Source organism: Equus przewalskii, chromosome 6 (genome assembly GCF_037783145.1).
Source record: "Equus przewalskii isolate Varuska chromosome 6, EquPr2, whole genome shotgun sequence".
Lineage (NCBI taxonomy): Eukaryota > Metazoa > Chordata > Mammalia > Perissodactyla > Equidae > Equus > Equus przewalskii.
In genome coordinates, this window is record NC_091836.1 from 46,593,884 (window position 1) to 46,621,509 (window position 27,626).

General features: G+C 41.2%; 2 protein-coding genes and 1 long non-coding RNA gene across 3 annotated transcripts in view; 1 reads left to right on the plus strand and 2 right to left on the minus strand.

The window, feature by feature from the left end:
* The window catches only part of LOC103542102 (zinc finger protein 791-like), a 257,519-nt gene that overhangs the window by 141,372 nt on the left and 88,521 nt on the right, over window positions 1-27,626 (minus strand). The gene's annotated exons all lie outside the window — the stretch shown is intronic.
* On the plus strand, window positions 1,360-27,203 carry LOC139084129 (uncharacterized). Its single transcript, XR_011541477.1, has 3 exons — window positions 1,360-1,521; window positions 18,911-19,003; window positions 27,068-27,203. It is a non-coding gene; the product is annotated as an uncharacterized lncRNA (long non-coding RNA).
* Window positions 19,575-27,626, minus strand: part of LOC103541752 (zinc finger protein 709-like) — a 44,553-nt gene continuing 36,501 nt past the window's right edge. The window contains exons 2-4 of the mRNA XM_070625433.1: window positions 25,618-25,744; window positions 25,371-25,431; window positions 19,575-24,735 (exon numbers count right to left, since the gene is read on the minus strand). Of these exons, the coding sequence (XP_070481534.1) occupies window positions 23,163-24,735; window positions 25,371-25,431; window positions 25,618-25,744 (1,761 nt within the window). The 3' untranslated portion in view covers window positions 19,575-23,162. The remainder of the gene's footprint in view (window positions 24,736-25,370; window positions 25,432-25,617; window positions 25,745-27,626) is intronic.

Consider the following 27,626-nt stretch of genomic DNA (forward strand, 5'->3'; position numbering starts at 1 on the left):
GGTGCATCCCACATTTACATAACGATTGATTGGTTTCTTAGATTGGTGAAATTAGGAATCACTGGCCTTAGGGATATCACAACCATTTACCTTTCAAACTTCTGTAGGGACAAAGGCAAAGATTGACCTAAAGGAAATTTCCCTCCAGTGTAAAATGTAAACTTGGGAATTTAATGAGGATGTGTCCTAGCTTGTGGTTGGTCTGAGAAGAGACCTTGCACCCAGCTAGGGCCGCCGGGTTCTTACTTCCCCCAGAGCCAAGGGCCCCAGGATTCTTTATCTTAAGAAGCAAATGAGTGGGGGTGGGGTGGGGATGGGTGGAAGGCTGAACACTGGCAAGGAGGAAAGATCAAAATGGAGCCAGACTCTTGTATTACAGATGGTGAGGTCATGTTACTGCACTAAGGGCACGATCTGCTCACCTGAAGACAAAAGCCAATCGTCAAGAGGCAAGACGGTGGCAGAGAAAGGGCATTTTATCACAGCTTGCTAGCAAGAGGGAAGATGGCCGACTAACGTCCAAAAGAACCATCTTAAGGGGGACACAGAATCTTGAAGCATTTATATAGGCCAGTGGGTTCTACGGGAGGCGGTTAGGAATGTTGCCCCTCTGGTGTTACAGACTGGGAGTTGCCACACCAGATCTTTCAGTTTCTATTGAGGATGGTTGTCAGCATAGACTCTTCTGTTTAGGGGGGGTCATCACGTTCCTAAGGAACTCAGAAGAACGAAGATATCGTCTTACCGCAGCTGGGAGGTATATGTACTAGCAGGGGTCATAAAATCTACAGAGCAGGTGGATCTCCTGGAGGGTGCAAATCGAGCTGCGTTGGTTAGTCAGAGGTCATTCAAAGTTACAACATGGTCTCTTTTCTACAATATGGCTTCCCTTATGTCAACCTTGTGTTGAGCCGGTTTCAGTCACGTTTAACTGTCTGCATTTCTAAACAAGGGTCAGGGTTCCATGAGTGGCGATGCAGCCTTACCCCAAGCCCTTGACCCCGGGAGGACATGACCCTTTTGTTCCAGTGTGGCCCAGTCCAGGAACTTGTCTGTACTTGCTCCTGCTCCTTCTTGAAACTGACTCAGGAATTCCCTGTGCACGCCTGTTACTACGCGTTCATAAAGCGGTGGCGAAAACAATTGTCAGTCCCAGGCCATGAAAATTTCTCCTTAAACGTGAATGCACAGGCGGCACAGGTTACAGCCCACCTGCAGAAGCTGGTCCGCAGAACCTGGCGTCTTCCTGCTCCGCTGCCACTCAGGCTTCAGGGGGCGTGGCCTTCGGGAACTGTCCAATCAGGGGATCCGCTGGGACAAGTGGGTGGGGCGACGCACCGCCCCTGCGTGGAAGCCCCTGGCTCAGGCCGCGATGGGGGTCAACGGTCGCCTGCCCTAAACGGCCCCTGGTGGCTCTGCTGCAGCCTCTGTCGCGCTGTGTGACCTGCCCTGGCCGTGGGGGTCGTAGGAAAGACTCAGGGAACCCAGGAGCCTTAGAAATGGGGAGTGTGCGGCCCCGGGGTGAGGACGCGGGAGCAGGGGCTGGTGGGAAGCGGCGGGGCGGGCCCGGCCTCCCGCGGTACCCTCCGGGGTCTGCGGCCCCGAGGCCGCGGTGGCGCCGCTCGGCCCTCAGGCCCCTCCGGCCGCAGCGTGGGGGCGGGGCCGGCAGCCGGGCCCCGGGCGTCCTGTGGTCCCTGCGCGCGGCGACTTGGGCCGGAGCGTCTTGGGCGGCTCTGCCCAGATTATATTTAAGGATTATATTTGTCTGGGTATTTTACATTAGAAGACAGCAGAAAATAACCACCTGGAACTACTTGGCGTGAAATCCTGTGCCTCTCCTCCCAGGAGCTTTCTGGGCACAGACATCCTGTAGGAAGTCCTTTGGGTGCAGGTTCCTCTTGAGAAACAGTCTTGGGTGATCCGTCCTGTCAGCACTGTCCCTCTCTGGGTTTGTGGTCTTGAAAAGATTTACGCGCTTATTTAAATCTGTTTTTCAATAGAGGTAAAATGTATTTAATCAATAGAGTTTGAAAGAGTATAAAATACTTGCAAACTAGCAAGAAAGAGGTGAATTTCAAAAAACCCCCACAATTCCTGTATTAATTCCATTTGTTAAGAATTCTGATTTCACTCTTTCTTCCCCCTGAGTGTGTGTATGAGTTTCTGAGGTCTGTATTTACTTTTGGATGTTTTTCAAATGAAATTCCAGGGCTCAGACATGCAGACCATGAGTGTTCAAGTGTGATTTGTTATTTACAAACCAATGTCTTGCCATGGGAATAATAATTAACGACATCGTTTTTTCTGAAAGGAATAGATACTTGGTTTTTCCTGGTTGAACTAGTGAATGTGCCTTACAATTTTCTTCCCTCCTTTTCACGTAAAGGATGAGTTTAAGTGATTTTGCTGGAGTGTTCTAACACTGGGTTTGTGTCATTTAAAATCACTCGTGTTCCAAAGCAACTCCAGTGGGGAGCAGACCCTGTAGTCATTGACCCAAGTTAAGGCCCCCTTGAGCATGCAGAGGGAAGGCCTTGAAGGCCCAGCTATCCTTCCTGGGGAGCCTCCCCCTGCAGGTGTCCTGCTGCTCACACCCCCATGGAAGGAGCCTTTATCCTGAGAGGAGCTGCGAAGCCCTGGAAAGCTGGGGGTGCACGTGCTCATGGGGTGGGGAGTGATGCCCTTTCTGAGGTTGTGGTTGTGGTTCCTTAGGGCTGGACATTTTAGACATCGTTTGAGTTTTGCACCCACACCGTAGGTGCACTGAGAGTGTAATCTGTGCACAGTGAGAAAGTCTGTGAAGATCAGGTGTTCCGTCCTGTGGACAAAGGGTTCATGAATTTGGAGTTCATGTGGGTCAGAAGCTTAAACTGAATCCGGCTGAGAGTTTCCTCACTTGTGAGAGTGGGAGCCTGGGGGAGGCAGTGCTTCCATGCTCACAGGAGAGGGAGGGTGTGTGGGACTCGAGTTCACTCCTGTTGTTGCTCAGGGGTCCCCACCCTCTTTCACCAGGGACTGACCCAGTGTAGGGGTTCTATCTCAGCCAAGAGTGTCTGGACCCCAAGTCTGGGAATATAGTCACTTTCTGAGTGTTGGTTTCCTTCTGAACTGCAGGCAAGCAGGCTGCTTCTATGAGCTGATTGGAATATTCGTGTTTCTATCTGTAGATTCCTTTATCACTTGAAGATTGCTGCCCTTTGATTCTAGTCTCCATTAGCACTTGAGGTTTTAAAATATAAGTTAATTAACAGATACCATGTAAGGCAGGAAAATTATAGAACCAAATAGAATTTTTGATCCATTTATGCAAGAGAACCTCAAGATGTGAGATGGGTGTATTCAAGTTCTCAGGTGCTTTTTCCATTTTTAGGTCAGTTTTTGTGTGTTCATGTCCCTAGAGAACTTTGACATTTAAATGGCTATAGTAGTCCAGATGCAAATGAATTCTTATTTTAATGGATGTGAGGAAAAGCAATTGAATTTCTATTTTCATTGATATGAACAAAACAACTCAAAGCTTATGGAAATCTTTCCAATTCCTAGTCCAGTTCAGGGTTAAATTTCAGACTGCACTATAGTATGCTACTTATTCCTGAAAACATCCCCAGTGTGAAGTACAGTGGCGGGACAAACTGTCACGCCCCTTGTCCTTTTAGTTAGAAAGAGGTGGGTAAATTTTTTATTGTCTGCAGTTTTATATTCATTAGTGTTTAAAGGATTAAATCTTGGAATGGTTTCCTATGTAGAAAAGTAAAAATTAAATTAATTTTAAAAAGCAAAAGTTAATTTATAATAATGATTAAGCATAGAAAAATGTGTATATAAATTTCTCTCCTTATTTTAAATAAATAACGCATGGGAAGGTTAAAAATATTCCTGAGAGGAAACGCCCTTAAGGAGACTCCCCGCCTGCATGTCTTGCCCCGCTCCTCTGCTCTGACTCCAGCCCCCGTCACATGACCAGTTTTGATTAGTGCTTCACTGTCCCATTAGGGTTTCTTTATATGAAAATAAGCCAGTGCACAGCCAGCCCTGGTGGCCTACTGGTCAAATTCAGTGCGCTCCGCTTCAGTGGCCTGGGTTCAGTTTCCGGGTATGGACCTACACCACTGGTCAGAGGCCAGGCTGTGGTGGTAGCTCACAAAATAGAGGAGGATTGGCAACAGATATTAGCTCAGGGTAAATCTTCCTCAGCAAAAATACCAAAATGAAAACCAAGCCAGTACAAATGCCTGTTTTTCTCACCCATGTCTGTTCTTGTAATGAGTGGCCAGGGTCCACATATTTGCTGTTTGACTTCTGAACACTAAGCCTCGCCCTCCCTTTTCCCCTGGGCCTTCTTCCCTGGACAGGCTGATGAGAAAGCCTGGAGGCTCCTGCACTGTGGGCTGCTGCTTGCTGGGCAGCTCCTCCTGGGCGCTGTGCTGCCCTCTGCTGCCCTGTTGACCCCACCAAGCCTGGGTTCTGTGTACAGAGGACTCTGAGTTGGCAGTTTCTGTAACTCCTTATCCTTTGGGAGCAGGAGGATGAGAATAGACTCATCACAGTGGTCCTGGGTCGATGTCTTGGCTGGAGTCTATCTGTGTCTAGAATGAAACTGTGCTTGAGGCTGTTTGTCCCTACATTAGGGGCATGTCTTAGGGGAGTAGGAGCATGATCGTATCCTGTGAATGAGGCAAGCCCATCAGATGGTCAATCCTCAAAGAGCGGTTATTGCAGAGGAAAAAGAGACAGGGAAAGGAGCCAGCAGATGGAGGGAGGCATCCACACTCCTAACACCAGAGGGCTCCCCACGCCCCTTCAGTGCCTCTGCTGCTGCTGCTGCCCCTGCCTCTACTGCCACAAAGACCCTGACTTTCAGGGTTTAGGGGACAACAGCCATGGCACCCCTGTGGCACAGCCAAGGGAATAGTCAAACCTGATTTAAGACTGCAGTCTTTAAACTCTATAAAGCAACTGGTTGTTATGCTGGAGGCTCCTAACTGATGGCACTGATGTGAGGCCCTCTGGAAGAACAATGTATAAATACCAGGGTACAGAGGACACCCCATCCCCCAAAGTATATCCAGTGACCTGAAATACAGGACAGGGAAGGACAGCAGAGAGGGAGCAAGAGGAAAAAGCTACTGAAAGAAGGTCCCCAATGTGACCCAACTGGAAATCCAAAACATACTAAAAGAAGTTACACAGCAACCAAGAAAAAAGGGTGCTCTTTGCCTTCTGAGCCTCTAAAACATAGGTTTTGAGTTCGTTGTACCATCTCCCGTGATGCAATAATTCACGGCCCTTCACGCAATTTCTCAATGCTGGGTCTCAAGTTACAGTCACACCTGGCTGGGGTCTCAGTAAATTTAAGCAAAGGACCCACGATCTTAAGGAAGTTACTGAGTATAACGCAGAGGCCGGATTGCTATACTTCACCTTAACCAGCAGAACTCTTTGCCAGGCCTCCAAGCCAGGACCCATTGTCCCAAAATATCCCACAGTGAGCAGGAAAGCTCTGGATCCATAATTCACAAATTAAAATTCAGTTAAATTGTCTTCACCCCTTTCAAATTAGCTTTCCAAAATGGGGCTCCATGGTCCCTACCCGCTTAGTTCAATTAGCTAACATGGCCCAGTGCGAACTGAACAGAACCTTCAAGGACTGAACACTGTTGTAAGAAACCTATTTAGGAAGGAGTGATTGTCCCCAGGATTTCTACCTTGAACAGCTGAATTTGGCCTGTTCTTAAGACTAGAAAGAATGAACGACACCTCACAGTGGGTTACTGCAACCTGGAGGCTGTGGTCACACCAAACACAGCCCTGTACCCAGTGCCCAACATCATGGAAATCACTGACTCCATCCAGTCAGCAACTGGTAAACATTCTGCTCGCACAGATGTGGCTGAGTCTGTTCTGTCCAGTCCTGTGTCCACAGCCTCTCAGCTGCACTTGGCCTTCCCCTCTGAGGGGACAGGACTCACCTTCACAGGCGTGCCCTGTCTTACTGCACTTCGCTTTATGTGCTTTGCAGACATTTCATTTTTACAAAGACCCTCCACCAGCAAAAAGATTGCGACTCACTGAAGGCTCAGATGATGGCTAGCCTTTTTTAGCAATAAAGTATTTTTTAATTAAGGAATTACATTGTTTTTTTGGAGATAGTGTTATTGCACACATAATAGACTGCAGGATAGTATAAACACAATTTTTTTGGGACTTTTTTTATTGAGTTAATGATAGGTTACAATCTTGTGAAATTTCACTTGTACATATTCTCTGTCATTCGTGTTGCACCCCTTCACCCTTTGTGCCCTCCCCCCATCCCACCTTTCCCCTGGTAGCCACTAATCTGTTCTCTTTGTCTACGTTTTTAAATTCCTCATATGAGTGGAGTCATGCAGAGATTGTCCTTTTCTATCTGGCTTATTTCACGTAACATAATTCCCTCAAGGTCCATCCATGTTGTTGCAAATGGGGCGATTTTGTTCTTTTTTATACTGAGTAGTATTCCATTGTGTATATATACCACATCTTTATCCATTCATCTGTTGATGGGCACTTAGGTTGCTTCCACGTCTTGGCTATGGTAAATAATGCTGCTGTGAACATTGGGGTGCATAGGACTTTTGGAATTGCTGACTTCAAGCTCTTTGGATAGATACCCAGTAGTGGGATAGCTGGATCGTATGGTAGTTCTATTTTAAATTTTTTGAGGAATCTCCATACTGTTTTCCATAGTGGCTGCACCAGTTTGCATTCCCACCAGCAGTGTATGAGGGTTCTTTTTTCTCCACAACCTCTCCAACATTTGTTACTGTTTGTTTTAGTTATTTTTGTCATTCTAACGGGTGTAAGGTGATATCTTAGTGTAGTTCTGATTTGCATTTCCCTGATGATCAGCGATGATGAACATCTTTTCATGTGCCTATTGTGCATCCGTATATCTTCTTTGGAGGAATGTCTGTTCATGTCTCCTGCCCATTTTTTGATCAGGTTGTTTGATTTTTTGTTGTTGAGTTGTGTGAGTTCTTTATATATTATGGATATTAAGCCTTTGTCAGATGTATGACTTGCAAATATTTTTTCCCAGTTAGTGGGTTGGTTTTTTGTTTCAATCCTGTTTTCCTTTGCCTTGAAGAAGCTCTTTAGTCTGATGTAGTCCCATTTGTTTATTCTTTCTGTTGTTTCCCTGGTCTGAGAAGACATGTTGTCCGAAAAGATCCTTTCAATACTGATGTCAAAGAGTGCACTGCCTACATTTTCTTCTAGAAGCCTTATGGTTTCAGGTCTCAGCTTTAGGTCTTTGATCCATTTTGAGTTTACTTTGGTGAATGGTGAAAAAAGAATGGTCAATTTTCATTCTTTTACCTGTGGCTTTCCAGTTTTCCCAGCACCATTTGCTGAAAAGATTTTTTCTCCATTGTATGCCCTCAGCTCCTTTGTCGAAGATGAGCTGTCCATAGAGGTGTGGTTTTATTTCTGGGCTTTCAATTCTGTTCCATTGATCTGTGCACCTGTTTTTGTACCAGTACCATGCTGTTTTGATTACTGTAGCTTTGTAGTATGTTTTGAAGTCAGGGATTGTGATACCTCCAGCTGTGTTCTTTTGTCTCAGGATTGCTTTAGCAATTTGGGGGCTTTTGTTGCCCCATATGAATTTTAGGATTCTTTGTTCTAATTCTGTAAAGAATGTCATTGGGAGTCTGATTGGGATGGCGTTGAATCTGTAGATTGCTTTAGGTAGAATGGACATTTTAACTAGGTTTATTCTTCCAGTCCATGTGCATGGAATGTCTTTCCATCTCTTTCTGTTGTCATCCATTTCTTTCAGAAAAGCCTTGTAATTTTCATTGTATAGGTCTTTCACTTCCTTAGTTAAATTCACCCCGAGGTATTTTATTCTTTTTGTTGCGATTGTGAATGGTATTGTGTTCTTGAGTTCTTTTTCTGTTAGTTCATTATTAGAGTATAGAAATGCTACTGATTTTATACCCTGCAACTCTGCTGTAGTTGTTGATTACTTCTAAAAGTTTTCCAGTGGATTCTTTGGGGTTTTCTATATATAAGATCACGTCGTCTGCAAATAGTGAGAGTTTCACTTCTTCCCTCCCTATTTGGATTCCTTTTATTCCTTTTTCTTGCCTGATTGTTCTGGCCAGGACCTCCAGTACTGTGTTAAATAAGAGTGGTGATAGAGGGCATCCTTGTCTCATTCTTGTTCTCAGGGGCAGGGTGCTCAGTTTTTGCCCATTGAGTATGATGTTGGCTGTGGGTTTGTCATATATAGCCTTTATTATGTTGAGGTAGTTCCCTTCTATGCCCATTTTGTTGAGTTTTTATCATAAATGGCTGTTGGATCTTGTCAAATGCCTTCTCTGCATCTATTGAGATGATCATGTGGTTTTTATTCCTCAGTTTGTTGATGTGATGTATCACATTAGTTGATTTGCGGATGTTGAACCATCCCTGTGTCCCTGGTATGAATCCCACTTGATCATGATGTATGATCCTTTTGATGAATTGCTGAATTCAGGTTGCCAAAATTTTGTTGAGAATTTTTGCATCTATGTTCATCAGCAATATTGGCCTGTAGTTCTCCTTTTTCGCGCTATCCTTATCAGGTTTTGGTATCAGAGTGATGTTGGCCTCATAGAATGTGTTAGGAAGTGTTCCATCCTCCCTAATTTTTTGGAATAGCTTGAAAAGGATAGGTATTAAATCCTCTCTGAAAGTTTGGTAGAATTCCCCAGGAAAGCCATCTGGTCCTGAGGTTTTATTCTTTGGGATGCTTTTGATGGCTGTTTCAATCTCTTTCCTTGTGATTGGTCTGTTCAAATTGTCTGCTTCTTCTTGAGTGAGCTTTGGGAGATTGTAAGAGTCCAAGAATTTATCCATTTCCTCTAGGTTATCCATTTTGCTGGCATATAGTTTTTCGTAGTATTCTCTTATAATCCGTTGTATTTCTGCAGAGTGTGTTGTTATTACTCCTCTTTCATTTCTGATTTTGTTTATTTGAGCTTTCTCTCTTTTTTTCTTTGTAAGTCTGGCTAGGGGTTTGTCAGTTTTATCTATCTTCTCAAAGAACCAGCTCTTTGTTTCATTGATCCTTTCTACTGCCTTTTTTGTTTCAATAGCATTTATTTCTGCTCTGATTTTTATTATTTCTCTCCTTCTGCTGACTTTGGGCTTTGTTCTTCTTTCTCTAATTCAGTTAGGTGTAGTTTAAGATTGCTGATTTGGGATTTTTCTTGTTTGTGAAGGTGTGCCTGTATTGTGATGAATTTTCCTCTTAATACAGCTTTTGCTGCATCCCATATGGGTTGGTATGGCATGTTATCATTTTCATTTGTCTCCAGGTATTTTTTGATTTCTTCAATGATCCATTGCTTGTTCAATAGCATATTGTTTAATTTCCACATCCTTGTGCCTTTCTCAGCTTTTTTCTTGTAATTAATTTCTAGCTTGATAGCATTCTGATTAGAGAAGATACTTGTTATTATTTCATTTTTTTTAAATTTGTAGAGGCTTGCCTTGTTTCCCAACCTATGGTCTATCCTTGAGAATGTTCCATGCACGCTTGAGAAGAATGTGTATTCTGCTGTTTTTGGATGAAGCGTTCTATATATGTCTATTAAGTCCAACTGTTTTAGCTTTTCTTTTAGCTCCACTGTTTCTTTATTGATTTTCTTTCTGGATGATCTGTCCATTGATGTGAGTGGGGTGTTGAGGTCACTTATTATTATTGTGTTATTTTTGATATCTTCTTTTAGGTTTGTTAATAGTTGCTTTATGAACTTTGGTGCTCCTGTGTTGGGGGCATAGATATTTATAACCGTTATTTCTTCTTGATGAAGTGTCCCTTTGATCATTATATATTGGCCCTCTCTGTCTCTCTTTACCTGCCTTATCTGGAAGTCTGTTTTGTCTGATACAAGTATTGCGACACCTGATTTCTTTTGTTTGCTATTAGCTTGGAGTATTGTCTTCCACCCCTTCACTCTGAGCCTGTGTTTGTCCTTGGAGCTGAGGCATGTTTCCTGGAGGCAACAAGTTGTTGGATCTTGTTCTTTAATCCATTTTGCCACTCTGTGTCTTTTTATTGGAGAGTTCAATCCGTTTACATTGAGGGTGAGTATTGATGCATGAGGGCTTAATGCTGTCATTCTGTCACTCATTTTCCGGTTGTCCTGCATTTCCTTTGTTTCTCGTCCTGTGTGTTTTAGCCTACCCATTGACTTCTGCAATTTCTTATGCTGGGTTTCTTAGATTTTTCCTTATTTATGTTTTGTGTGTCTGTTCTGTTTTTTAGTTTAGTGGCTACCCTGAAGTTTGTATTCAGAATCTCGTGTATAACGTAGTCCATTTTCTGGTGGTCTCTTACTTCCTTAGCCTAGACTGTTTCAGTCCCTTTTCTCCTCCCCTCCTAAATTATTATTTTCATCTCTTATTCCAACTTGTGTTGTGAGTTTGTGGTTAGAGTGATAAGATTATCTTTGCTTTGGTGATTTCCTTCCCTTTATCCTAATGCTATAGTTGAATATTTGCTCTCCTATTCAGATTCTATCTATCTGTCTCCCTACTCTGTTGTTTGTGACCCCTTTCTCCCATTTTTTCTTTTTTCAGGTATGAGAGCCTTCTTGAGGATTTCTTGTAGTGGAGGTCGTGTGACTACAAAGTCCCTCAGCTTTTGTTTGTCTGGAAAAGATTTAATTTCTTCCTCATATCTGAAGGATATTTTTGCTGGATAGAGTATTGTTGGCTGAAGATTTTTATCCTTAAAGTTTTGAATATGTCACTCCAATCTCTCCTAGCTTATAAGGTTTCTGTAGAGAAATCTACTGAAAGTCTGATGGGGGTTCCTTTGTAGGTTATTTTCTTCTGCCTTGCTGCCCTGAGTATTCTTTCTTTGTCCTTCATTTTTGCCATTTTTACTACTATGTGCCTTGCAGGAGATCTTTTTACATTGACAATTCTAGGAGATCTGAAAGCTTCCTCCACACACATTTCTCTCTCAATCCCTAGATTTGGGAAGTTCTCTTCTATTATTTTCTTGAGCACACTTTCTGTTCCATTTTCCTTTTCCATGCCCTCAGGAATTCCGATGATTCTTAAATTGCATTTTCTCATTGAGTCAGCTATTTCTCTGAGATTTTCTTCAGTTTTTTTAATTCTTAGTTCTCTTTCTTCCTCTGTCTGGAGCCATTCAGCTTGTCTGTCTTCGATTATTCTAATTTGCTCCTCTATGGTGTCTGCATGGGCATTCAGGGGATCCGTATTCTGTTTTATCTGATCCATTGTATTTTTCATCTCTACTATTTCTAATTGATTCTTCTTTATAATTTCAATCTCTTTTGTGAAGTAACTCCAGAACTTGTTGACTTGTTCCTCTATATTTCCCTTTACCTCATTGAATATTTTAAGGATAGCTATTTTGAACTCCTCTTCACTTAGTTTACCCATTTCCAAGCCCTCAGTACCTACTTCTGTGTTTTTATTGTTTTCCTTTTGGACTGGAGCTTTTATAAATTGCTGGATGGTAGAGGAGCAGTTTTTGCGCATAATGCTATTATTCGGCTGTAATTACAGCCAGCCGCCACTAGATGGGGTCGAGAGCCTTGGTTCTGAGCCCTCCGCCTTCAGCCCAATGGCGGCACCCAGCGTGGGTTGAGGGAGAAGGGGCACTTTCTCTTTCACACCAACCTGGATTGGGATCAGCTCTCGCTTTCTGGTCTCCTGGGGCCCTGGCTTGCTGGGGTTCCCCCACATGAAAGCTTTCCCCTGTTAGAGGGTTTCCACTGCACAGGCAGTGGGAGTCCTAGACGATCCCTGGACATGCGGCCCCTCCCCCGCTCCTTCCTGCACCCGTGGCAGCGATCCCAGTCTCTAGGGGAGGGAGCGAAGATCTCTCCTACCCTGTTCCAGCTCCTCCGAGGCCAGCTGCAGCCTCTCCGCCCTCCATGGTTTGGCTGCTGTGGGTCTCTGATGATTTCTGTTATTAGGATTTTTGTTTTGGTTGGAAAGCAGTTGCTCTTTTTGGTTATAATTTGGAGGGGAGAGAGTCCTGGGTGAGCTCACTCTGCTATGTTGCTGACGTCACCTGTTGGGTCTTATTTTTTAACCCATCTAGCCACTCTGTGCCTTTTGATTGGTAATTTCAATCCATTTACATTAGGGTGATTATTCATCTATGAGGACTTACCAGTGCCATTTTATCTTTTGTTTTCCAATTGCTCTATATCTCCATTGTTTCTTTTCCCTTGTGTTTCTGTCTGCCATTTTTGTTCGGTGGTTTTCTATGATGTTTTATCTTCTTTTAAATTTTTCATGTCTCTGCTCCAGATTTTTCTTTTGTGGTTACCGTGAGATTTGTATAGAACATGTCATAGATAAAATTGTCCTTTTTCTGCTAATAGCTTCTCTTCATTTGTCTACACAGGTTCCATCCTTTTCCTCATTCCTTTTTATGTTTTTGTTGTCACAAATTATCTTGTTTTATGTTGTGAGTTCATTGCCAAATTGTAGCTATAGTTATTTTTAGCTCTTTTATCCTTTAACCTTATGCTGTAATTAAGCTTTGAATATGCTATTATGAAATAGATGTGTAATTTTCTGGTTCTATTTATCACCTCACTCAAAGTTTTGTTTCTTTTTTGTTTCAGGTAGAAAGGCTCCCTTCAACATTTCTTGTGAGGCAGGTCTAGTGATGGTGAACTAATGTAGGTTTTGTTTGTCTGGGAAAGCCTTTATTTCTCCTTCATATCTGAAGGATAACTTTACTGGATAGAATATTCTTGTCTGCCAGTTTTCATCTTTCAATAGTTTGAATATGTCATTCCACTCTCTCCTGGCCTGCAGAGTTTCTGCTGAGAAATCTTCTGATAGCCTAATTGGGCTACCTTTGTAGGTGTCTTTTTTCCTTAAGTACATTTTAAATTCTTTATCATTGGCTTTTGACAGCTTTAATGTGTGTCTTAGAGACAGTCGTTTTGCATTGAGATAATTAGGCATTCTCTTAGCTTTGTGGACTTGAATATCCAGTTTCTTCCCCATGTTTGGGAAGTTCTCAGCTATTATTTCTTTAAATAAGCTCTCTGCTCCCTTCTCCCCATCTTTCCCCTCTGGGATATCCATTATCCTTATGTTGCCTTTCCTAATGGAGTCAGATAGTTCTCATAGAGTGTCTTCATTCAAAACAAATCTTAGTTCTCTTTCCTCTCCCACATGAATCATTTCTAGAGTTCTATCTTTGAGCTTTCTGATTCTCCCTTCCATGTGGTCTATTCCGTGTCCAGTGATTTCTAATGCATTCTTCATTTCATTTATTGAGTTCTTTGGCTCCAGAATTTGAGTCTTTTTTTAGAGTTTCAGTCTCTTTAGTAAAGTGCTCCTTCTGTTCATTAATTGTAATCCTGAGCCCATTGAACTGTCTTTCTGAGTTTTCTTATACCTTACTGAGTTTCTTCATGACAGCTATTTTGAATTCTCTATCAGATCACAATCTTCTGAGAATTTAACTTTGGTTTCTGGAGAATTGTCATTTGCTTTTTGTGATACCATGTTACCATGATTTTTTCAGGGTGCTTGATGAGTTGTTCTTCTGCTGCCACATTTGAAGTGATAAACACCTTATTTAGGTAAATCTTTGTTTACTTTGATTCCAACAGTTCAACAGATTGGTATTTAGAGGCGTTTCTTTTGTTTTCCAGTAGATGGAGCTATAGCACAAGTTTTTAGTTCCTGTTCCATGAGCTGCCTCTGCCTGTCTGAGAGCCAGCACTTTCAACCTTCCATTGCTTTGAGAGATGTGTTTCCAGTGCCCTCCTTTTTGTTCTTTGTGCCTCCAAGGTTGCTGGTACCTTGCTTCTGCTGGTGCCACTGTGGTCACAGGTGTCACCACTGCAGTCACTGGGATGGTGGGCACCTCCACTGTGTGCAGGGATGCATGGGTCATGGGCACTGTTGCTGCTGTGGGGGGGAGGCGGTGTGGGGGTGGCATCTGGGGTCATGGGCCCCTCTATCACATCTAGCGCTGTTGGGTTTGCAGGCACCACTGCCATGGGTGGGAGGCTGGGGTCACAGGCCCACCACCACCATTGAACAATTCTCTGTGGCCCCTGCAGCAGCTAGGGGCTGAAGTTGCATGTGCCACCTCCACTGCTGCTACTAGTTTCTCTGCGGGTGTGGATACTACCACAGCTTGGGGGGCTGGGATCATGGGTCCTGCCTCTCCCACTGTTGGCTGGTTTGCTGGGGCTGCAGGCTCAGCTGTCATGCCCGGAGGGCTGGGGTTGTTGGCCCCATTTCCACTGTTACCCCTGTTCCACCTCCTCTTTGTGTTCCAGTCAAGCCACCATCAAGTGTACAGATATGTGGATCTCTCCAGCATCCTAGTGTGTTAAGCAGAGGAGCCTTTGTTGACTTATGAATGTCTTACTAATTATAGATCAAAAGCAGAGACAAAGGGAGCAGCTCACCTGTCATAATACTGACATCTCTTTTCTTTCTTTAAGGAAATGGCTCACGTCATCATGGAATTTGAGTAAATTGAAAATCTGCAATTTAGATGGGCAGGTTGGAGACCCCAGGAAAAAACTGTAGTCTGAGTCAAAAGGCACTCTAGTGGCAGAATCCTTCTTGTTCAGGGAATTCAGTTTTTGTTCTGTTAAGAACAACAATTGACTGGATGAGGGGCATCCACATTGTGGAGAGTAATCTCACTCACTTAAACTCCACCCATTGAAATGATCATCTCAGGAGAAAAACCCTGCCCAGAAATGTCCAGTAGAATGTTTGACTAAATATTTGGGCACGATGGCCAAGTCAAGTTTAAACAGAGATACTAGCTTGTAGTTTTCTTTTCTTGCAATGTCTTCATCTGGCTTTCGTATCAGGTAGATGCTGGCCTCAAAAAATGAGTTTGGAAGCATCCCTTTTAGTTTTTGGAAGAGTTTAAGAAGGATCGGTATTAATTTGAATTTGTAATTAGTCTGTTCAGGCTTTATATTTTTAAAGTCTACCTTGGTAAGTTGTATGTTTCTAGGAATTTATCCATTTCTTTTAGATTATCCAATTTGTTCACATATAAATGTTCATAATAGTCCCTTTTGATTCTTTTTAGTTTTGAGGCACCTGTTTTAATATGTCCTTTTTCATTTCTGATTTTATATATTTGATTCTTTCCTCCTCTGTTCATCGTCAGTTAAGGGTTTGTCAATTGTGTTTATTATTTCAAAAAAAACTGATAGTTTTGAAATTTTTCTGTTTTCCTATATTCGATTTATTTTGGCTCTAATCTTTATTATTTCCTAACTTTGCTAATGTAAGGTTTAGTTTGCTGTTCTTTATCTAGTTCCTGAGGTGCAATTTTAGGTTGTTATTTTGATCTCTCTTTCTTAATATAGGTGTTTATTGCTATAAGTCTCCCTTTTATTACTCCTTAAACTGCATCCCACAAGTTTTCATAAGTTATTTTCATTTTTGTCACAAGATATTTAAAAAATATTGATTCCCTATTGATTTCTCTTTGACTCAGTGGTTGTCCAAGAGTGTTTTGTTTAATTCCATGTATTTGTGAATTTTCACAATAAGATTAGAGGTAAATAGTCCCTTAGTGTGAGGCTGTATGATTTCTTGAATAGGCCTTAGACTATTAATGTTCGCTTTAGCTGTAGGTGTCAGGGGCTTCACTAGCCTCTAGTGTCCTTGTATTTTTCTCCCCTGGTGTGTTTGCCCATCCCTAGAAACTTAGTCTTAAGTAGTCTGGTCTTGCAATCCTCTACTTTAACCCACTGTTTTTATACTGGGGCCTTGTTGATAGGAGGGAAGACATTAGTGTGGGAAAATGTTCTCTTATGCTATGATTAAACCTGTAAAGGTTTCATGGGACAGAATCCCTGGACTATGAACTTGACAACACCATCTTAGCATTTGTTCCTCCCCTTTAGCCAGAGAGAAATCCTGAAGAGTCTGGGAGTTGTCTGACTGCTTTCTCTAATCAGATAAACTTTTGGCAAATTAATTTCCTTTGAGGGATGGTCTAAGTCACAGAGCACAGAATGCTTTGTGTGTACATCAGAATGTTTCCACCTGGAATGCTTTCCAGTCTTCACAATGAGAAGCACCGTGGGCTGCTGGTGGAAAAATACATACATTTTGGAGGTTCCCTAAGACTGGACTCCCCAATGCTTTTAATTCTCAAGTCAGTCCAATCTACGTCTCCAGTAAATCCATCAAGAACAGTTTCTGTGTTCCTAGAGGTTGCTGTCTCCAGTTGTTTCTCCTCCAAGTAAGTGGTAATTCTCTGTATTTGCTGGTCTCTCATTTTGGGAGCATTGGTTTGCCATGTAATCTCAAATCTCTCTTGGATCTAAGAGGTGTTGCTTTTCAGATTATTCACTTTTTTCCATATTGTGAAGATGAGATGATCACTCAGAGTCCTTTGCGTATCATAATGGAAACCACCCTTCACTTGTGTTGCTGTATTTTCCCTTGTGAGACTATTCCATTTTCACTTGGTAATTCTACTGGTAGGGCCATGTGGGTGGTTTTGGAATTTTTCTTTTGTGACTAATGCATCTAAAGACATTATCCTGGAGTCTCTGTATTTGGATTTCTTTTCCTTATAAAAATTCCCTAAACTGAATACGTTTGTCACTCAAAAGACACCTTCCATTGGTTACCTTCTGTTTTATCATCGCCCTTTTGGGGCCAGGATTAACGCTCTACCTAAAATGGGATTGGATGTCAAGACTGTGTCACCACATGCATCAAGTTGATAGAAATATATTTATTACTCATCGGTACTTTCTAGGGAGAGTAGGACAAGGGCAAGTGGGTTGGGTTGGGTTGGCTTGTGCAAGGAAGAATGGCTAGAACCATTAACGTGTACAGAAGTAGAGTCTGCAGGTTTTCAAGGTTTTACCCTCCTACCTGTTGGCACAAAAAGAAAATGGGCAAGTGTCAACCTTCCTGACTTATTTACTCATTGTGGGCCAGACAGAAGGAGCAGGTGTCTAAAGCTGATGAAGACCTGAATATTAACAATGACATCAGTGTCTTCATCTAGAGTTCACTCCTGAGGCTTATTAACTGAATGACATGTTTCATTAAATGAATTTGAATTTGAGTATTAATTGAAAAGCCATGTGAAAGCACAAGAAATTATGATTAGGATCACAAAACCTCAAAAAATTTTTTAATCCAGTCATCCCAGGGTGTTGGAGAGATCCAGGAAAGTGTCAGTATGGTTCTAGAACTCTGTTCACATATTCTAGTAATCTTATTGTTTAATTTGCTGCCTCATTTGTTGTGTCCTTGGTGGCACCCTGCCAGTGCAGCCTGCCCACATGCAGCGAGCAGACATTTTAGGGGAACAGAACTCACCTGCCTGGTTAATAAATAGTCCAAACCCCAAGTAGTCAGCAGCTACCATGGCTGCCAGGGGGTTTTCCTTCGGGTACAACATCCCAAACATAAGCTGTCTGCTCCATGTATTTTGAATGTTTGGGACATTTCTTGATTGGCATTAAAGATGTCTGTTGAATGTTATGTGTGCCCAGGTCAGAAACAGTCACTCACAGGCCAATGAGCATGTGAGTGTGAGTAGTGGGAAAACTGCATATTTGTGTTGGATGGACTGAAGAGATTTTGAAGGAAGGTGCCCTAAATGAAATATTGGCACACACAGCACACAGACTATAGGCGATGTTAGGAGGAAGACCCAGGAGTGGGATATGAGAGTGGTGGCCAGGGGGCACGATTACAAGAAACCAAAGACCTGTAGAAGTGACCAGAAATATCTAGTATAGAAAGGCTCTACTTAGCAGGTGCAAGTTTTATGATCAGAACAAAGTAATAAGCCCCAAAAGCTGAGGATTGGATGCAACTCAAACAGCAGGAACATCTATTTAGAAGAACACAAGTTTTGTCTACGTAAGCCTTAGCTATCCCAAGAGGATTGCAGCCTCGGTCATAAAAGAGGTACAAGGTCCACTGAATCCTTTTCCAGACTCTAGTGTATTATATGTTGAGACATTCGTGGATAATATCAATAATTTCTAGAGCATCTTGGTGAGTCCTTGATTCTGGCTTCAGGAGGATCATGTATGACAGGAGGAGTAATTTGTCTATAAGAGGGTCTACCATGGTCTGAGCGTAGCAAGCAGCCCAGCAGAGGGGGTGAGCAGCCCGACAAAGTCCATCTACCATCAGCTCTAGGGACCCCTCATCTACCTGCACTTAATGCGCATGGATTCTATTACCTGTGACACGTTTTTTTCACATCAGGTGCTTTGGTCAGTCACTAAGTTATCTGGGAAAGGTGAGGGAAGTCCGTTGAATTCTGCCTAGACCTTTAGGTTAGAGACGTCTTAATGGTTCCATATCACAGGGGCCCATGGACCAAGATAAATGCCATCAGGTCTGAGGAGTCAGTATGTGTCTCAGAAATTTGAGTGAATTTATAGCCCTGAGCAAGGAAATGAGCCTCTGCAGACTGAGGTGTAACATGTGCAGAGTAAGGAGTGACTTTAATTCGTACTTGGGTATGTGAGGCAAAGTATCCCAGAGTTCTCCCAGTGACCTTGGGTAAGGAGGTGTTGCTGTTGGTGGTTACCCTTTGGGAAACGAGCTGGAAGTGGTCTATGGATGGTAATGGAAAGCAGTGATGCTGATGCACATGAGCAAGGATGTCCCCAGACAGGTCCCACCCTGGAGACACTTTTTTGTTTCAGAACCACAGTATTTCTACAGGTCTGTCCACAGAACCTGATTTAAACTCAAAGATTCTGGGAGCCGTTTCACTTCACTCCTAGTTATGAGTATGAGATGAGGGCAGGTGCAACCCTAGGGGGTTTTTTCACAATTAAGACAGGGTTCCAAGAAAGGCCAGTTGAGGACTGAATTCTTCTTCTCTGTCCTTCAGTTCTTCGTAAGAAGGATCCCAGTGCTAGAAAGAAGTGCTGAATGCATAAAAACCAAGGATCAGAAGAGTTTAATGTTCTCCTAACATGCGAAGGTGATTCTGTTATTCATTTTCTATTAATTATATAAATGCATATTTTTTAGGTATAGTTGTTAATTTTCACAATTGTATACTAATACTGCATCAAAAAATGGAAAACATGCCATCACTAAAAAGAACACTCTTGTGGTGCCCATTTGAACGACATCCCTCCAATACATAACGCTAAAAAAAAACGGAAAAGAGTAATAATTTATTTTGCTTTTTATGAAACCTTGTAGCTGTTACTGTTGTTTCTGACTTTTCCACAACATAGCTGGACACCTAAGCATAAGGAGCTGAAACCTGTGAACAGCTAAATGGGCTATGAGACTTTATGGATCATTGAAACTAAAGACTTCCAGCCACTCCTGTAATGAAAAGATGTTGACAATTTCCCATTTCTCCTCTTACACTCAAATAGGATCTTACTCAAAATGACACCCTCTCTCTGCAGCTCACCTCACTTGTTCCTTGGCTGATTGCTGCTAAACACCCAGAGCTCTTTGTGGTATTTCCACTGGGAGATCACAGTGGACTTGCATAGACGTCACCCTACTCACAGAGTACACTCAGGATGAGCTAGAACAGTGCAGATGAAGGCCACTGTTCCTCTAAGTGGGAGGAACTCCATGGTTTAATGGGGTGTATGTTGCACAGTCTATACAGCAGCAACATGAAAATGCCAAATACTACAACATTTTAAGTATTTAAAGGTAAATAAAAATGCTCTCAAATGACATTAAACACAAAAAGACACCACAAACATTTGTGGCTGAAATCAATAGGAAGTCTCAAGTCCCAGATAACAATAATAATGACATTCTCACTTATTGGGGCTCCTACCTTCATAGAAGAGATGTATAAACATCTCAGCGACCCTATTAGCTCAATGTTTTGTTTTGTTTTACTTTCCGTCAGAGCCCTTATTTCCATCTTGTAAGACAAGGGTTTGCCATTTGTTAATCATCTCTCTTTTCCCACAAACACATAAGCACCAGGACTGCAAGAACTTGTATGTCTCATGCTGTTATATCCAAACCCTGCCATGCCTTATTTCTGCTACACTGGGTACACTGACTCTATAGTGCATGGCAGGTGAGGGATGCTGAAACACTAGCATCAAGAGCACAGTCTCTGAGAAAGAAAGGCTTGATTGGCACAGTGGCCCTGTGTCTCTCCCTTGCCAGGTGTGTATTGTTTCACAATTTACCTAAAGTGAAAGGCCTCAGTTGAGTCACAAAGAAGATATTAAAAATATCATGTGTATAGTAAGAAGTGAATTTATATAATCTAACTGAGATACTTTATGGTAAACGGTGTCTAAATACACTGTGGGAAATATATCAGTGATTTGATAATAAGTAGGAAAGGCAAAATCTGTTCCAGAGGACCAGGAGCTGGCCTGCATTTACTGCAAGTTCAAGTCTTATCCTGCTGAAGAGACAAACGTCACACCTCCTTCATCAAACATACACAGTTACCAAGACGAAACTAACGGTATCTTGTAACCACCCCAGTAAAACTGGTAAAAGATAAAATTCTAAACCATAAAAATGAGTAATATTTCCTTTTTTTTACTAAAATGACTAACTGGGACTTCTTAAAAATTAATTTTAGTTCCATTACATTGTTTTTGCCTTGCAGAAAACAATGATTATGTTTACCAAAGATAAAATGTTTACCGAAGATAGAATTAAGTTTACCTCCTCACAGCTTCAATACAGAAAGTGACCTGCTTCCTTGAATAGCAGTCAAATCCACAAACACAGGCCAAAATCTTGTAAGAAGTCCTTCTGAGCACCATGTTACTGTTATTCCTCATAGTCCTCTGTGGTCTGTCGTCATTCTTACTAGAATTTGTTACACCCCTCTCACTACAGGTGCAATCCTGCAGGTCACTGACAAGAGGGCACTGAAAACACCATGATTTTAAGTTTTGGGTGAAGAATGAATGAGAAATTAGTGTCATGACAAAAACTGTACATATAAAAGAATAAAAAATAAAGTTAGCCTGAGGAAAAAATAACTGAATTTGAATACACATGATAAAACTGACTCATAATGCATAATGATTAAGTAAAGAAAATTGCAATGTATATCAGGAAACCCATAATAAATATGGATTTTAATATCTTCTCTCAGGAAATGAAAACCATGATAATAGTTATTAACATACGATGGCTTAGAAAATAGTTGATAAAATGTATCGTTGAAACAACTACAGAAGTGTTCATTTCAGAAGGAAATGCACATAATTTTAATGACACACAATCATACATTTTTGAAAACATATTGAGGGAATATGTTCAGATACAAGTAACAGGAAACACACAATCTTCCTGACATGAGAAAGGTGACTGTTCTCATGGAAGAACTGGGTCAAGGCAGCCACTGCACAATGCAGGAGAGAAATGGACTCCCACATCCTTCTTTTTATGCCCCATTGTAGACGTCATGGTGAATCAGGAAAATGTGTTCACTAGCACCATTAACAGCATAAGGTCTCTCCTATACACATTAAACCTTATTCAGCTATCATCTAGAGAAGCGGGGACTCAGAGAACACTCTCAACCACAAAGGTCTGAATTAGTTTCCTGGTGAACACAAGAGGCCTTACAGAAAAATCCAAACTCTAATGAATCTTTGACGTGAAACTTGTAAAAACATCAGTGGAAAATACACGTGTAAGAAAATGGAAATCAAATAGGTGTTGGTGGTTTTCAAGATACTCAAAGAATCCAGAAAATGGGCTGGAAAGTGGTTTCCTTGAAGCTCCTACATAACTGTCTCCCTCCCTGTGTTGTGGCTCCCAAATCTGCCTAAGGCCTTGTGTGCTTCTGCCTTCCAAATCTCATGCAAGTGAGGCCATTGGGGAATTCCAACACGGCACCATAAAGGGGATGGATTCTTAAAGATCTGGTTCTTAATATTACCCTCACTGACATAATGCAATATAGGGGTGATGTGTCCAGCTCTAGAATTTGTTGCCCTATCACAGGCCTCTACTTATTTCAAGGTCTATTCACCAAATCAGTCACCAGTCAGAAGGAAGGACAAAGAACAAAGACCCAAATATGAAAGTAACAATTCATTGAAACTACTCTTTGATAAACTTGCCATACATAAAAATTTATTCCAACTGTTTAATAGTATAAAAAGTAAAAATAGGCTCCTATACCCACCACCCCCAAAAGGAGCTTTCTCTAAGAAAGGAACATATACAATGGGTTAGGCACATCCAGGAACTGCAACACAAGGCCAGTAAAAAAAAAAAATCCCAAGAAACACAAACTGTCATTTTTCAGTGATGTCTTAACACAGAACAATTAAAACATGATAAAAAAATTAGAGAAAATATTAACTGATTTAAGAAAAAAGCACTACCTAGTAATCTTATGTACTCTTTTTTTTTTTTGGTGAGGAAGATTGGCCCTGAGCTGACATCTGCTGCGAATCTTCCTCTTTTTGCTTGAGGAAGACGGTCCCTGAGCTAACATCTGTGCCCATCTTCCTCTATTTGTATATGGGATGCATTGACATGGATGGCTCAATGTAGGTCCATGCCTGGTATCTGAACCTGTGAACCCTGGGCATGAACCTAACCACTACACCACTGGGCCGGCCCCTAATCTTCTGTACTATTGTTGATGACTTGTAGAATTACCTCACTTCAATGTTCATTTCTGAAAGTAATTAACATAAATCCACAATACAATGTTGCACTTTAAGAAAGAGGCTTGGTAAACAATATATTTACAACTTTTATGCAAATCTTTCATGTTGAAAACTTCCTGGAGCATTATACATAAGTTAATTTCTGCCAAGTGTTCTCATATTACTTACATTTATATTTCTTTTTGGTGGAATTTTCACGTATAGTGACGTAGGCCAACTGAAGTCTTTCTCATGCTGTTTACTTTCAAGAGGTTTTTGTCAAGTGAGTCCTTTTATACATTCAGAGAACTGGGATGACAAAAGACTTTCTCACATTCATTACATTTATATGGTTTTTCCTCTAGTGTGCATTCTCGCATATCCTCCAAAGTTTTCATGAGAAATAAAGTCTTTCCCACTTTTCTGTCAATCACAGTGTTTCTCTCCAATATGAAACTCTTTCGTGTCTTTGCCGAGAACTGAGAAAACTAAATGCTTTACTACAGCTTTTTACATTCATGTGGTTTCTGTCCAATGATTTCTTTTATGTATTTGGAAATTTTGATGAGAACTGAAGGCTTTCCCACATTCTTTACATTCATAGGGTTTCTCACCAGTGTGACTTCTTTCATGTCTTCGGAGGAATCTGGGATAAATGAATGCTTTCTCACATTCCTTACATTTATAAGGTCTATTTCCAGTGTGAAACATCATATGTGATCGAAGGCTTGAAGAATCTATAAAGGCTTTCCCACATTCCTTACAATCGTAGGGTTTATCTCCAGTATGAGTTCTTTCATGTCTTCGAAGACAACTGGAAGTAGTGAAGGCTTTACTACATTTTTTACATTCATAGGGTTTCTCTCCAGTATGAGTTCTTTCATGTTTTCGAAGAGAACTGGTATAACTGAATGCTTTACTGCATTCTTTACATTCATAGGGTTTCTCTCCAGTGTGAATCCTTTCATGTCTTTGAAGTGAACTGGGAGAAATGAATGCTTTCTGACATTCCTTACATTTATAAGGTCCATCTCCAGTGTGAAAGATCATGTGTGATCGCAGGCTTGAGGGAACTACAAAGGCTTTCCCACATTCCTTACATTCATAGGGTTTCTCTCCAGTATGAGTTCTTTCATGTATTTGAAGAGAACTGGGACAAGTAAATGCTTTATTGCATTTTTTACATTCATAGAATTTCTGTCTATTGTGATTTCTTTCATGTATTTTGAAAACTTGAAGAGAAATAAAAGCCTTACCACATTCCTTACATACATAGGGTGTCCCTCCTGTGTGAGTTCTTTTGTGTTTTTTTAAGTTAGTGTACAAACTGAAGGCTTTCCCACATTCTTTACATTCATAGGGTTTCTCGCCAGTGTGACTCCTTTCATGTATTCGAAATGAACTGGGATAAATGAATACTTTCTCACATTCCTTACATTTATAAGGTCCGTCTCCAGTGTGAGTGACCATGTGTACTCGAAGGTTTGTGAGAGCAATAAAGGCTTTCCCACATTCCTTACATTGATAGGGTTTTTCTAAAGTGTGACGTCTCTCATGTATTCGAAGAGTGCTGGAATGACTGAATGCTTTATGACAATCTTTACATTCATAGGGTTTTTCTCCACTGTGACTCCTTTCATGTACTCGAAATGCACTGGAAGAAATGAAGGCTTTCCCACATTCCTTACATTCATAGGGTTTCTCTCCAGTATGAATTCTTTCATGTATTCGAAGAGAACTGGAGAAAGTGAAGGCTTTACTACATTTTTTACATTGATAAGGTTTCTCACCAGTGTGAGTTCTTCCATGCATTTGAAGAAAACTAGAAAAAGTGAAGGCTTTCCCACTTTCCTTACATTTATATGGCTTCTCTCCATATTTTTGATACTCATATGATTTGTGTCCAGTGTGATGTCTAACATGCCTATTAAGGGATGAATGATGCATGAAGACTTTTCCACATGCACTACATTCATGTGGTTTAGCTCCAGTGGTTTTCTCATTCAGATTGAGATTTGGAATAAGGCTGAAGTTTTCTCCACATTGACTACCCTCTTCACTTTCACAGAGTCTCAATTCCATATGACTTCTGTAAAAAGTGAGAAGCACATTGTTAATGATTTTTTTTTTTTTTTTTTTTTTGAGGAAGAGTAACCCTGAGCTAACATCTGCCACAAATCCTCCTCCTTCTGCTGAGGAAGATTGGCCCTGAGCTAACATCTGTGCTCATCCTCCTCTACTTTATACGTGGGACACCTGCCACAGGATGGCTTGACAAGTGGTACTCAAGTCTGCACCTGGTGAACCCCAGGCCACTGAAGCCAAATGTGCAAACTTAATCACTGTCCCACCAGGCTGGCCCCATTAATGATTTCTTTACTAATGATTTTATATTTGTTATATTTATTTTGATTTATAGGAAAAGTTTAGGTTTTCTGCTTTGTCAGAATTCTGTGAAATTGAATATATTGAGTGCTCTGCAAGAGGACTGCACCCCTGCTATTATCCAGTGATATTCACGTATAGGGTTTGTTATTACTGTTTCCGAGTGAGCTATTTCACAAACGCTGAGCCTGTACATCACATTTCAGAAAGTATATTTGGTGAAACTTTTCTCATAGCTAAATTTGGCTCATGGGTCGTCTTGTTTGTTTCTTTTTAAAGTTTCATAACCTACCAGGATTCTCATGTGAGAGACCACTTACTATTGTGAGTGTGACTCACCTTTGTTTTCTCCCCTGGTTTTTGTGCTGATCTTCAATATCATGATCTTCCCATGTTTTTCCTGAAATGCAGACGCAGAAAGTTGATATAGAAAAGTTTTTAGATTCTAAGACCATGATAAGCTATGACCATATCTGGTTTATTTACCAACACCCCCCTTTCCACATTCCACATCTTAGAACAATGTTGATGGGCAAGATAGACATGTTCTCTAATTGATGCAGTGAAGGAATGTCCTCATTCTTACCTACTGAGGCCAGGATCCTGAAAGTTTCCCACATCACATCTCTGTAGAGTTTCTTCTGTGAAGGATCCAGTAAAGCCCACTCCTCTGAGGTGAAGCTCACAGCAACGTCCTCAATGACCACTGAGTCCTGAAACACCACAAACGTTTGTATAATAGGATGCATAAGACTGACAGCAGTGGACATCCATTCTCCCTTTGTAGGAAGGTTGTGTATGACTGCATCATCTCCAAACATTTATTCTATGATGTGATCATCAAAACTCACTGTTTTTCTGTACACACTTCCTCATCAATTTAACAGCATGATGAACATGGAAATTATTTACACATTTTTACTCTGATCACCTTTCATCATATTTCTCTGTTATGGCAGGTTCAAGAACATTTTGGGAAATGACAAATGCCATACAATGAAGCAAATATTATCATTATCAGACAGAACAAAAAAGGCAGAACACAATATCCATAAAGCCTAGGACAACCCTCTTTAACAGAAGGTCTAAAATACACATAATGGGAATACCTGAAGGAAAAGAAAGAGAAAGAAACAGAAAAAACAAGTGAAGTAATAATCATCAATATATCCTAAAACTATTGATAGCCAGCAAACTGCACATCCAGGAAGCTCAGGGAACACTAAACATGATAAACTACAAAAGTGCACACTCAAGTATATCATATCCAAACTAGAGAAAAATCAAACATAGAGAATATATTGGGAAATGCCAGAGAAGAAACACACCTTAGGTATAAGGAAACAAACATTTGAATTAAATTGGACTTCTTTTCAAAAACCATGCAACAAGAACAGAGTAGAGTGACATATTTAATGTGCTGAAAATTAAAAAAACCCATTTTCCTGGAATTCTCTGTCAAGCAAAATTATCCTTCAAAAATAATGAAGAAATGAGGACTTTCTGAGACAAAAATTGAGGAAATTTGTCATGAGTCACTTACTTTGAATGAATTGTTCAACAATTTATCAGAAAAGTAAATGATAAAGGTAGAGGATTAGAATAGAAAAAATGAAAGTAAAATATATTTTATATTTTTCCAATTAATATAACAGATGACATTTTATTTAAAATAATAACAGCAGCAATGTGTTTGGTAATGAGAAGCTTATGGACCAGAGAAATAAATGACAGCAATGTGACAAGGCACAGGGAGCAGAATTGGGAACAGTGTGTTATGAAGTGTTCGCAGACAGTGACATGTTATAGTGTTATGTGACAGAAAAGGTGGGTTAGGTGTAAATGTGTACTGAAAACTCAAGGGCAATCAACTAAAAGAATTTTTCAAAAAATGTGTAATTGATATGCTAGGAGAGGAAAAAAGGAATCAAGTAAAATGCTCAATTTCAGCAGAGAAGGTAGAAAAAATGTGGAAGACAAAAAAAAGTGAGAAAGATGGTGGCAAAGTCAGACTCTGAACTCACCTCCTCCCACAGACACAACGAATTTACACTGCTCTTGGAACAATTACCCCTCAGAGAGAACTGCAAACTGGAAAAAAGAATCCAACAAGGGACAGTGCAGACTGAGGTGGAAGAGGCAGAAATTCCTTTCTGGAGAGAAAAAGAGCCAACTTGTAGCCATGATGCTTCACAGCTGGCCGGGAGCAACCTTAAGGTATGAAGCCTTCCCTGGAGGGTGAGGGACCTCAGCAGGGGAGTGTTACCACAATAACAGCTTTTGGACTTGGCACAACCGAGACAAGTGTCGTAATACCTGGCTTTTCTGGCTATGAAGTATGATGGAGAATAACCCCAGAAAAGCTATCAGACATAAGGGGGAAAAAAGCCTGCTCTTGAAAGGCCCACACACGAGTTCACCCATCACCAGAAAGAAAGGTGTAGAGTCCTTTGGTAAAAAGAGACTCATGTGATAGACTCTGGGTGCATCTTGGTGAGAGGTGAGACCTCTCTAGGGACTGAGACACTCGTAGGAGCCATTGTTGTGACCTAATATAGGCATGCTGACACAGACGCTGGCAGATGCCACTGGAAT